This window comes from Salvelinus fontinalis, chromosome 32 (genome assembly GCF_029448725.1).
Source record: "Salvelinus fontinalis isolate EN_2023a chromosome 32, ASM2944872v1, whole genome shotgun sequence".
In the NCBI taxonomy this organism is placed as follows: domain Eukaryota; kingdom Metazoa; phylum Chordata; class Actinopteri; order Salmoniformes; family Salmonidae; genus Salvelinus; species Salvelinus fontinalis.
In genome coordinates this window covers 31,779,565-31,792,898 of record NC_074696.1, presented here as the reverse complement: position 1 = coordinate 31,792,898, position 13,334 = coordinate 31,779,565, and the positions used below count along the sequence as shown (strand labels likewise).

Here is a 13,334-nt window from a genome sequence, read left to right as displayed (position 1 = left end):
GTGAGCGGTGCTGCAGTCTGCCACGCAGGTGAGCGGTGCTGCAGTCTGCCACGCAGGAGAGCGGTGCTGCAGTCTGCCACGCAGGAGAGCGGTGCTGCAGTCTGCCACGCAGGTGAGCGGTGCTGCAGTCTGCCACGCAGGAGAGCGGTGCTGCAGTCTGCCACGCAGGTGAGCGGTGCTGCAGTCTGCCACGCAGGTGAGCGGTGCATCGGTTGATGCAAATGAAATCAAAACAGTGAGACTCCATTTGCAACCAGAGTACCAGGATGAGGTCACATCCCTGAAGTAACCATCAAACCACTCCCTCTCTGAACTTCAGTCACGCGGTGGTTTTTAGAAGGTAGTGTTTTTTTCTTTCTTGTAAAACTGACAAAAACACTGAATGCCCTTATAAGGGAGTGAGGACTGTTTTTCTAAGTCATAGGGTTGTTTTAATAGATCACCGTGCGTCATGTATTGACCACTTCAAAACAGTGCCCACTGTGCCCTGTTAAGCTCATTGTCTTCAGACCCTGTATACAGTACCTTTCCTTGCCTGCTGGGCCTCTTTAGACCCGGGCGGAGCGTTGATATCTCCTGTGCCCTGGAAGTAGATGTACTTCTTCACAGTGATCAGGTTGGGAGCAAACTTCCACACGTCCTCCCGGTCATCTATAATACATACCATCGAATCTCCACACGGGAACAGATTCCTTAGGGGTAGATGAGAGAGAGAGATAGAGAGGGGGAGAGAAAGAGAGGGGGAGAGAGAGTAAAGGTAGAAAAGAACGAGAATGAGAGAAAGAGAGTTAAATAAGTGAAACTGGCACTCCCTCTCCTCTGACACGTGTAACACCCTAGGCAGTGTGTCTTTGGGGAATAACAAAGTCCCACAGTAACAGAGTACAATGCTATGCTCTCGCCATCTCCCAGTCATAGGCTACGTCCCAAATGGAACCCTATTCCCTATGGGCCCTGGTCAAAAGTAGGGCACTATAAAAGGGAATAGGGTGCCATTTGGGAAGGACTCTCAGAATCCCTTCAGGGTAGAAATTAATTCTGTCCGTCACGCTTACTAATCATTATCTGAACTTCATAACTATACAAGAAGCACATTTTCTACCATTAGGACTTTGATTTAATAAGAGAATGATGTTCTAGCAGGCTTCTATAACAGGAGTCACTGATTAGAAGGAATACTGCATGGCTATTGGCTATTCCCTCCGCTGATCTATAGCGCTATCATGCTAGAGCTGGATGGCTCAGTTTTACAGTGCTGTATTGTCTGTGGGGACAACCAAGTGACTTCAGATGACTTGACTGATGCCAGGTTTTAATCAACACTAAGGTCTAGTAGCTCCAATCATTACAAGAATTCCCTAAGTTGAATTCTTCAGCAGTAGTGGCTGAGTGGAAATCAATTTCTCCTTGACTGAATGAATGCCTTTTCTCCAAAGTGTCTAAATTAAAGATAAGATATCAGCTGTGTCCTTTTCATATTGGACAGATTTTTCTTAAAAAATGTCCTGGCGGAAGATGCTACTGGTATGTGTCAACGTGTAATGCGTGGGCTTCATAAAGCAGTGTGTGCTAGCAGCTCTGCCAGACAGAGAGCCAGGTCTGACCTCAGGTTCCCTGTCTTGGAGAAGGGGTCGATGCATTCGTCTCTGGACAGGATCCTGTGGGAGAACAGCTTCATCTCAGGGTCCAGGAAGCCTGCAGTCACAGAAACACACAAGAAAAACATCTTAAAAATAAACTCAATAAATTATAGGAGAGAGAGCACGAGAAACAGAGAGAGAATGAGAAACAGATAGAGAACGAGAAAGAGAGACTACATTAGACATCCTATTTAAAAAGAGCACTGTGGAAAAGCAGGATGTATTCACAAAAGTAAAGGCGCAGTTTTACCGAACCGCCAATCTCCATTACTCCCCGGCCGCCTGGCGATACACAGGGTAGCTGTCCAACAACAACGCTAACAGGTTTTGAGTCCATTTAGAGCCAATTCTCATGTTTTTTCTTTATCTGGACGTTTTCATGTTTTGTTACACAAAATTTTCAATTTGAACTCAAATGAAACTGCAGGCATCGCTGTGAGACATCTCTGTATACTCAGTAGGCTTTCATTAAAACCTCAAAGCTTTGAGATGAGAACTAAATGCAAGCGGGGTCTTCTCAGTTCCTCTTTAAAAGCTGCATAATAATGTGTGTCTGGAGGAACAACAAAGCCTGGCTTTGATGGAGCAGCGACATCCCCACTTCACAACAAACACCTTGCTACCTGGCTGCTATTAAACCCCAGAGAAGAGGGCAGGCAGGCGGGCAGGCGTCTACTAAAGCACACAAACCCATCTACATGGAGAAACAGACAGATAGTGACCTCTCTGCTCCACAGACTGAGGTAAGTACTACATTACACACTCACTATTCATTTGCTTCCAACATTCAGCGTTGACATTCATTATAGAATAACTTCTAATTGGTAGCGAAATATCGTTTCCAAACTTTAAAAAGATCCAATGTTCATCTCTATAACCAAAATGCCAATATTTAGATGACTAAAATGCTCAACCTTTCAATATAACTTAATGTAAAGTGAGATATGGTGAAAAGTAAGGTTGAGTATGAGGTGGCTATGTGAGAGGCTGGTAAACTGACCAGTGAGGAGGCATCCCAAATCCCACCCTATTTCCTATATAGTGCACCAGGGCCCACATGGCTCTGGTCAAAAGTAGTGCACTATATCGTAGGGATGTAACGATTCACCAATATGTTCAAATTTTTAAGATATGAATGCCTCGGTATGAGGGAACCCAACCCAAATGTAGCATGCATCAGTCTGAAAATCAATTCAAACGTTACAAATCGCCGGTTCACAAAATGTTTTTGCTCAAATTACTTTCCATCTTCCGAAAATACCTCTCACCTGTGTCGGACTAAGAATCTAACTGTGTTGACAGTCATTGAGCTACAAATCATTTTGCATGCCGAACAACCCCAGGCGATATCAGTCAAATTGCACGCTGATTAACGAGAGGCAGGCCTATTCTTGATCCGGCACATCACCTGGAGAATTCAAAATGTTTGTAATGGCTTGCGCAATATTAAGCTTTATTAGTTGAGTGACAACCAATGTATTTTGCTATGTTATTTTTTTAAATCAAATGTGCTGTTGAAAATGGTGTTTTACTGAAATAAAAGCTACCATCAGAGACAACTGATCTGGCTATAGGTAGGCTACATGCTGATTGGGGCTCACATTACATTATGATTATTCAGGTTCACCATCAGCAATAGTTTTAATTGAAACAATCATAAGTATATGTCCATGTTTAAATATACAGGGTAAAGGTGATGATTTCGTAACGAGGACAAGCAGTCACTTGTGCTAACCGCACTGCATGGAAGAGAAGCTCACTCAGTCTGTCAAAACTTCCAAACGGTCTAAACCACTATGAGACCATTATGAGACGGGGGTGAAAGCCAAAGTGGTGCTATATAATAACTAAAATAAATATTGATACATTACTAGCTCTAACACTTTTAATCTGCAAAAACAACTAATGAATTAGTGGGTGATGGTGATTTCAGATCAAAACATTGCCCGCCCGCCCCAACTGATAGTGGGGTGGTAAACTTCCAGTTTCCTTTATGGCTCAGCTTCCTAAATAGACATAGGGCACGTTCGCGCGGACCACCTTTGTCAAGTCGGTGACCACTTTTCAAAGTGTGTTGCAATATGGTTATAAAAATTGTCCGACTCGCAACTACATAGGAGGCACTATTTGTCAACCAAACATTAGGGTGGTTTGTTTGACCCACGCGAACTTGGCCAAAGACGTGACTAAAACAGGAGCCAACTTTGCCACGATTCCGGATACAAATGAAAGTATTCTGGATACAAATGATATTTCAGACCTCTCTAACCAATTAATTGAACACACGTTATGTTTTCAGTTCGTGAGTGTGTGATATGAGGTATAGAAAAGTTTATTTCTACAGAAACACCTTCATGAACAATAGCAGCTACAGTGCCTTCACTTTTTCCACATTTTGTTAAGTTAGCCTTATTCTAATATATATATATATATATATATATATATATATATATTTTTTTTTTTTTTTTTTTTTTTTTATAAATACTCAGCAATCTACACACAATACCTCACATTGACAAGGCAAAAACAGGTTTAGAAATGTATTAAAAATAAACAGGTACAGCTTATTTACTAAAGTATTCAGACCCTTTGCTATGAAACTTGAAATTGAGCTCAGGTGCATCCTGTTTCCATTGATCATCCTTGAGATGTTTCTACAACTTGATTGGAGTTCACCTGTGGTAAATTCAATTGATTGGACATGATTTGGAAAGACACACAACTGTCTATATAAAAGGTCCCACAGTTGACAGAGCAAAAACCAAACCATGAGATCGAAGTAATTGTCTGTAGAGCTCCGAGACAGGATTTTGTTGAGGCACAGATCTGGGGAAGGATACCAAAACATTTCTGCAGCATTGAATTTCCCCAAGAACACAGTGGCCTCCATCATTCTTAAATGGAAGAAGTTTGGAACCACCGAGACTCTTTCTAGTGCTGGCCGCTCGGCCAAACTGAGCAATCGGGAGAGAGGGGCCATGGTCATCTCTGCAGCACTCTACCAATCAGACATGTATGGTAGAATGGCCAGACGGAAGCCACTCCCCAGTAAAAGGCACATGACAGCCCGCTGGGAGTTTGTCAAAACGCACCTAAAGGACTCTCAGACCATGAGAAACAAGATTCTCTGGTCTGATGAAACCAATATTGAACTCCTTGGACTGAATGCCAAGCGTCACGTCTGGAGGAAACCTGGCACCATCCCTACGGTGAAGCATTATGCCGTGGGGATGTTTTTCAGCAGCAGGGGATGGGAGACAGGACAACAACCCTAAGCACACAACCAAGAAAATGCAGGAGTGACTTCAGGACAAGTCTCGGAATGTCCTTGAGCGGCCCAGCCAGAGCCCAAACTTGAACCAAATCGAACATCTCTGAAGAGACCTGAAAATTGCTGTGCAGCAACGCTCCCCATCCAACATGACCGTGCTTGAGGATCTGCAGAGAAGAATGGGGGAAACTCCCCAAATACAGGTGTGCCAAGATTGTAGCATCATATCCAAGAAGACTCAATGCTGTAATCACTGCCAAACGTGCTTCAACAAAGTACTGAGTGAAAGGGTATGAATACTTACGTAAATGTAATATTTCCATGTTCTATTTAATCTCTAAACCTGTTTTTGCTTTGTCATTATGGGGTATTGTGTGTAGATTGATGAGGAAAGAAAACAATTTAATACATTTTAAAATAAGGCTGTAACGTAACAAAATATGAAAAAAGTAAAGGGGTAAAAACACTTTCCAAAGACACTGTATGTTGACACCGCCATATTGATCTGAGCCTTGCTGTTAGAAAACCATTAGTGTCCGGCTTTTGGCTTTACATCAGATGCACCTCCCCAGACTTCCCTCGCTGATCTTCGTCTACATTTGGCTTCGTTAGACTTACCGCTCAGAGACACCCACATACATAATTTACACAGAGGGGTCAGCTCAGACAGATCCATCCTAGAGAGGCCCAGCTCATGAGCACCATCAGCAGCAGATTTTAATTTAGAATAGGAAATCTATACGTTTATGCAACAAATGTTAGTGCTTCGAATTGAACCGATTTGTTCCTTTAATCAAACCGAGTCGTTCATGTATCGTATCGGAGCCCATATATCTAGATACAGTTGAAGTCAGAAGTTTACATATACCTTAGCCAACTACATTTAAACTCAGTTGAACAATTCCTGACATTTAATCCTAGTAAAAATTCCCTGTCTTAAGTCAGTTAAGATAACCACTTTATTTTAAGAATGTGAAATGTCAGAATAATAGTAGAGAGAATGAATTATTTCAGCTTTTATTTCTTTCATCACATTCCCAGTGGGTCAGAAGTTTACATAAACTCAATTAGTATTTGGTAGCATTGCCTTTAAATGATTTAACTTGGGTCAAAACGTGTCGGGTAGCCTTCCACAAGCTTCCCACAATAAGTTGGGTGAATTTTGGCCCATTCCTCTGGACAGAGCTGGTATAACCGAGTCAGGTTTGTAGGCCTCCTACTTCGCACACGCTTTTTCAGGTTCTGTCCACATATTTTCAATGGGATTGAGGTCAGGGCTTTGTGATGGCCACTCCAATACCTCAACTGTGTTGTCCTTAAGCCATTTTGACACAACTTTGGAAGTATGCTTGGGGTCATTGTCCATTTGGAAGACCCATTTGCAACCAAGCTTTCACTTCCTGACTGATGTCTTGAGATGTTGCTTCAATATATCCACATAATTTTCTTGCCTCATGATGCCATCTATTTTGTGAAGCGCACCAGTCCCTCCTGCAGCAAAGCACCACACAACATGATGCTGCCACCCCCGTGATTCACGGTTGGGATGGTGTTCTTCGGCTTGCAAGTCTCCCCTTTTTCCTCCAAACATAACGATGGTCATTATGGCCAAGCAGTTCAATTTTTGTTTCATCAGACCAGAAGGCATTTCTCCAAAAAGTACGATCTTTGTCCCCATGTGCAGTTGCAAACCGTAGTCTGGCTTTTTTATGGCGGTTTTGGAGCAGTGGCTTCTCCTTGCTGAGCGGCCTTTCAGGTTATGTCAATATAGGACTCGTTTTACTGTGGATATAGATACTTTTGTACCTCTTTCCTCCAGCATCTTCACAAGGTCCTTTGCTGTTGTTCTGGGATTGATTTTTGATTTGACTTTTCGCAACAAAGTACATTCATCTCTAGGAGACAGAACGTGTCTCCTTCCTGAGCGGTATGACGGCTGCGTGGTCCCATGGTGTTTATACTTGCGTACTATTGTTTGTACAGATGAACGTGGTACCTTCAGGCTTTTGGAAATTGCTCCCAAGGATGAACCAGACTTGTGGAGGTCTACAATTTTTTTCTGGGGTCTTGGCTGATTTCTTTTGATTTTTCCCATGATGTCAAACAAAGAGGCACTGAGTGAAGGTAGGCCTTGAAATACATCCACAGGTACACCTCCAATTGACTCAAATTATGTCAATTAGTCTATCAGAAGCTTCTAAAGCCATGACATCATTTTCTGGAATTTTCCAAGCTGTTTAAAGGCACAGTCAACTTAGTGCATGTAAACTTCTGACCCACTGGAATTATGATACAGTGAATTATACGTGAAATAATCTGTCTGTAAACAATTGTTGGAAAAGTTACTTGCGTCATGCACAAAGTAGATGTCCTAACCGACTTGCCAAAACTATAGTTTGTTAACAAGTGGTTGAAAAACGAGTTTTAATGACTCCAACCTAAGTGTATGTAAACTTCCGACTTCAACTGTACATACCGGATAGTTTTGAAAGGGAAAGATGCACATCCCTACCACATAGGGTGACATTTGGCACGCATCCCAGCGAGATATGAAGATGCTGAGTACAGAATGAGCCTGAGAAACAAACTGAAGGTAAATGCTGACCTCCAGTGGCCACTCAGACTTCTAGCGCTACCCAGTATTTGCCTCAAATGCTGAGACCAATCACATTGAGGCATGTCTGTTAGTCTTAACGTCTAATTTTTCAAACTGGGGAGTGTATAGACAAACATTTAAATAAAACAATTGTCACCTATAATCCAGACAGCACTCAGGCATTAAGGGCAGATGTATAATTCCGTGGAGAGATTTTACAGACGATGACATCCTAGATAATTAAATGTGTTTAAATTCACTTGGCATTTAGCGTCTGAGCACTCACACACCTTTGGCATTTACGTCATTTTTTTGTTGTTGTTGCATTCTTGATACTTTTTGCATTACTTACTGTAAAGTAAATGATATAGTGATTCAATGTAGGCATAATTATCAGAGAATGTGTGTGGGTACCTGCGATGGTGTGTGCATAGAGGCGGCTTCCGAAAGTGAAGACATGCAGCTCGTAGAGCTGGGCGATTTTCTCCAGGAAGTCTTTGCAGTTCGGACGCAGTCGCGTGTGTAACATGGGCTCCCCCCGCCCCAGCTGGAAGTGGAAGATTCCCTGTGGAACAAGAGCAGAGGCATGGGCAGAACCATCAATGGTTTGTTCTAGCTACATAACCATCAGTGGTTAATTGCAGACTAGCTACATACAGGGTGACTCTTCAATATCAAACCCACAACAAAACCTGGGGAATAGAAATATCAAACGACCTCTTTTCATAGGCCAGAAGATTTGATTTTTATTGTAGCTATGTAGATCAGATACACATACCTTATTGGACATGCGCTGGCAGTGATGCTCGGTGGTGTGGATCAGGGTTTGGTCCAAATCAACCATAAGAACCAGCTTCTTGTTCCTGTGGAGTCTCTGCTGGTCCTCTCTGCCCAGCTGCTCCGCTTGCTGTGTTGGGGACATATCACAGAGACCAGGCATTTATAAAAAGGAGGCAATGACTTCAATAAAACTGTCTCTACCACATTGTAAAGTTGAATTCCAACAACACAGAAGTATTTCTACAAGGTCAAATTATCGTCAGAGGAAACTCGTCTTCTAGAGCCATGACATCCTGAGCCTCACCTCAGAGCTGACCATCAACTCGGGGACACTGTGCACCATGGAAACGTTTGCCGTGGAGATGTGAGCCTGCTGCCTCCCATTATTACTCTGCATCCTGAAAGAGAGAGAGAGAATCCACTTAGTAATGCATCCGCATGAGAGGTAATCTACAGCTAAGAAGCAGGCCTATTTTAAAAGTGTGTGAATATGCCAATTGAAATTCTAGCATGGAATACATGTGTGTGTGGGTGTGTACTTACTGTGTGAGGTCCTGACCACATTCAGCACACAGCCCCTTCATCACGACTGGATGGCAGCATTCTTCTACTCTGACAATCACACCCCTGGAAGAGAAGTGGCACTTGAGACCCTAGCATAACGAGTTTCCCCGTTAAAAAGGGCTTTCTTGAAAAAGCCAAACCTTGACCAGGAAAATATAAAAAACTATCGGCCTATATCGAATCTTCCATTGCTCTCAATTTTTTTTCGAAAAAGCTATTGCGCAGCAACTCACTGACTTCCTGAAGACAAACAATGTATACGAAATGCTTCAGTCTGGTTTTAGACCCCATCATAGCACTGAGACTGCACTTGTGAAGGTGGTAAATGACCTTTTAATGGCGTCAGACCGAGGCTCTGCATCTGTCCTCGTGCTACTAGACCTTAGTGCTGCCTTTGACACCATCTATCACCACATTCTTTTGGAGAGACTGGAAACCCAAATTGGTCTGCACGGACCAGTTCTGGTCTGGTTTAGATCTTATCTGTCGGAAAGATATCAGTTTGTCTCTGAATGGTTTGTACTCTGACAAATCAACTGTACATTTCGGTGTTCCTCAATGTTCCGTTTTAGGACCACTATTGTTTTCACTATATATTTTACCTCTTGGGGATGTTATTCGAAAACATAATGTTAACTTTCACTGCTATGCAGATGACACACAGCTGTACATTTCAATGAAACATGGTGAAGCCCCAAAATTGCCCTCGCTAGAAGGCTGTGTTTCAGACATAAGGAAGTGGATGGCTGAAAACGTTCTACTTTTAAACTCGGACAAAACAGAGATGTTTGTTCTAGGTCCCAAGAAACAAAGGGATCTTCTGTTAAATCTGAAAATTAATCTTGATGGTTGTAAAGTCGTCTCAAATAAAACTGTGAAGGACCTCGGCGTTACTCTTGACACTGATCTCTCTTTTGACGAACATATCAAGACTGTTCCAAGGACAGCTTTTTTCCATCTACGTAACATTGCAAAAATCTGAAATTGTCTGTCCAAAAAAGATGCAGAAAAATTAATCCATGCATTTGTTACTTCTAGGTTAGACTACTGCAATGCTCTACTTTCCGGCTACCCGGATAAAGCACTAAATAAACTTCAGTTAGTGCTAAATACGGCTGCTAGAATCCTGACTAGAACCAAGAAATTTGATCATATTACTCCAGTGCTAGCTTCCCTACACTGGCTTCCTGTTAAGGCAAGGGCTGATTTCAAGGTTTTACTGTTAACCTATAAAGCGTTACATGGGCTTGCTCCTACCTATCTTTCCTGCCGTACATACCTACACGTACGCTACGGTCACAAGACGCAGGCCTCCTAATTGTCCCTAGAATTTCTAAGCAAACAGCTGGAGGCAGGGCTTTCTCCTATAGATCTCAATTTTTATGGAACGGTCTGCCTACCCATGTGAGAGACGCAGACTCGGTCTCAACCTTTAAGTCTTTACTGAAGACTTATCTCTTCAGTAGGTCATATGATTGAGTGTAGTCTGGCCCAGGAGTGTGAAGGTGAACGGAAAGGCTCTGGAGCAACGAACCACCCTTGCTGTCTCTGCCTGGCCGGTTCCCCTCTCTCCACTGGGATTCTCTGCCTCTAACCCTATTACAGGGGCTGAGTCACTGGCTTACTGGTGCTCTTTCATGCCGTCCCTAGGAGGGGTGCGTCACTTGAGTGGGTTGAGTTACTGACGTGATCTTCCTGTCTGGGTTGGCACCCCCCCTTGGTTTGTGCTGTGGTGGAGATCTTTGTGGGCTATACTTGGCCTTGTCTCATGATTGTGGGGGGGGCTGTGCTTTGGCAAAGTGGGTGGGGTTATATCCTTCCTGTTTGGCCCTGTCCGGGGGTATCATCGGATGGGGCCACAGTGTCTCCTGACCCCTCCTGTCTCAGCCTCCAGTATTTATGCTGCAGTAGTTTATGTGTCGGGGGGCTAGGGTCAGTTGGTTATATCTGGAGTACTTCTCCTGTCTTATCCAGTGTCCTGTGTGAATTTAAGTATGCTCTCTCTAATTCTCTCCTTCTTTCTCTCTCTCGGAGAACCTGAGCCCTAGGACCATACGTCAGGACTACCGGGCATGACTCCTCCTTGCTGTCCCCAGTCCACCTGGCCTTGCTGCTGTTCCAGTTTCAACTGTTCTGCCTGTGATTATGGAACCCCTACCTGTCCCAGACCTGCTGCTTTCAACTCTTAATGATCGGCTATGAAAAGCCAACTGACATTTATTCCTGATTATTATTTGACCATGCTTGTCACTTATGAACATTTTGAACATCTTGGCCATGTTCTGTTATAATCTCCACCCGGCACAGCCATAAGAGGACTGGCCACCCCTCATAGCCTGGTTCCTCTCTAGGTTTCTTCCTAGGTTTTGGCCTTTCTAGGGAGTTTTTCCTAGCCACTGTGCTTCTACACCTGCATTGCTTGCTGTTTGGGGTTTAGGCTGGGTTTCTGTACAGCACTTCGAGATATTAGCTGATGTACGAAGGGCTATATAAAATAAACTTGATTTGATTTACAATGCAGGTGCCGGATAGAATGGCCGCTTTCTCTCCAACATGTGTACATCTATATCTAAACAAACACATTAATAAACACAACTTCCCCATAAGACTACATTAGTGCCTCCATATTGAAAAGCACCAGGGCATAAGCCATCATCCGTTTCTGAACAACAAAATGACAACTGAATCGACACATTCAAACTTTAAAAACAGAAACAAGGGGTGTCTTCTTCAGCTCTAAGATAATATTTGACCATTTTCAGTCAGGGGCACAACTTTGGTTTTATAAGCGGGGCATCACTTAATTTTTTTTATCCAGTCAGTTAAACACTCCAAACAGCCTACCCAACCGCTTGGAGGCATCTGCATGGTACTAAAGCACACCGTTGCCTCGTTTTGTATCACGTTTTAATTATAAAACTGGGGGGGATAAAAATGCAATTTCATTATGTGTGGCCCCGTCCCCAGTGAAAGTCCACCCCTGTTTTCAGTAGTACAGGAATGGTGTCACGTTATTATATGCACAGTGTGTTGTTATCAGTTCCATAATTGACGGTCTGGCTTGTTACCCAAATTCATAACACCAAAATGCTTTCTGAAGCACAAAGTTTTCTGAGTTCTGGTTCCGTCAAAAACTGGACCAAAAGTGCTCGAGCGTGCAAATTCGACACCTCAATACCATGTGGATGATGTAATGTGCATACTACAATATGGGGCAAGTTCGTTTGGCGTAAAAAAAATAAGTTAGTTTGGCGTGTGCTGAATATTTAACTTAAGGACCAATCGAATGGTCCACTATTAAATCCCGCACTACTAAGGCACCGGGACATGCAAAACGAAATCCCCCCCTTGTCGTGATCATTTCAGCTGTTCTAGACATCGGCGATCCAGCACACGCACTGAGTTAGGATAGATAGCTACCATTACCACCTATCAGCTAGGCTAGTTAGCAATGCTACTGCGAACGTGGTCTATGAGCAACATCATTAGTTGGCGAACACAGTAAACTACACACAACAGCACAATATAAAAAAATTGCTGACATTGGCAATATGAGCTAAATTAACGTTAGCTAGCTAGCATACTCACCCAGGCGATATGACTTGTCCAAGTAGACAACATAGGTCCTTCACCACTCCAGCTCGGTCCGATTTCAGTTTCTTCTCTGGCAGCCTTTTGGGATGTTCTGGCGGCTGAGACCCGGCCTCTTTCTCCAGCGGGATGGGAACACATAACGCCAACACAGAGTCCACATTGACGAGGGACCCTGGTTTGACTTTCCATTCCAGCAGCCGCATAGGACGCGCTGCCATTGGGCAGCGGATCTCTGCCACTTGCGCGGTGGGGCCCTGTGCTGCCCCGCCACCGACGGAGTCAGCGGGCTCCTCCATCGGTTTCGCGCTTCAAATACCTTTAAACTGTAGGCACAGGTCAAGCAAATATATGTATCCAAATCGCGTGGAATTCGATTTATCATAAATTATTGAAACTGCGCTAATAAAAAATAAAAAAAGCAACGTGCGTTTTGAAAACAGACCGATGGTCCAGTTTCTTTCGCTCTTCCCGCCAGTAAACAGGAAACACAAGACTCCAGCGACGACAGTCGGACAGCTTCCGGTGGCTGTGATGACAGAGGACCTCTCTACTTTTAAGTCAATTAAAATACTTTGATCAATGGAACAGTTGTCATCCATATGTTCTGAAATAAACGTGTCAGTTTGAGGTTCATGCATAGCATGTCAAAGAGAAGTCGAAGTTGAGATTATCATGTAAACAAGATGCTAAAGAAATCAAATGGAAGATGCAACATCATGCTGTTCTGTTTTCCACTCACATTGTTTTCTTCCCCTTCAATGCTCTGGGGACATCCCTTGATATCCCTCTACCTGATATGATGTAAGATGATGTAACGTATAAATCATGCATCTGCTCCTCCTGATTAGTAGAGTTGCTACCATTGACCTAAAGTCACACTGATAAGGGG

At 43.3% G+C, this 13,334-nt stretch overlaps 1 protein-coding gene across 2 annotated transcripts in view; it reads right to left on the bottom strand.

The window, feature by feature from the left end:
- The window catches only part of LOC129831085 (RNA polymerase II subunit A C-terminal domain phosphatase-like), a 174,529-nt gene extending 161,482 nt beyond the window's left edge, over positions 1-13,047 (bottom strand). The window contains exons 1-7 of one of the 2 annotated variants that reach the window (XM_055894114.1): positions 12,440-13,047; positions 8,831-8,914; positions 8,592-8,685; positions 8,286-8,414; positions 7,922-8,072; positions 1,605-1,695; positions 526-692 (exon numbers count right to left, since the gene is read on the bottom strand). In XM_055894114.1, the coding sequence (XP_055750089.1) occupies positions 526-692; positions 1,605-1,695; positions 7,922-8,072; positions 8,286-8,414; positions 8,592-8,685; positions 8,831-8,914; positions 12,440-12,741 (1,018 nt within the window). In that variant the 5' untranslated portion in view covers positions 12,742-13,047. The remainder of the gene's footprint in view (positions 1-525; positions 693-1,604; positions 1,696-7,921; positions 8,073-8,285; positions 8,415-8,591; positions 8,686-8,830; positions 8,915-12,439) is intronic. The other variant, XM_055894113.1, reaches the window with a different exon arrangement.
- Positions 13,048-13,334: the final 287 nt, after the last annotated feature.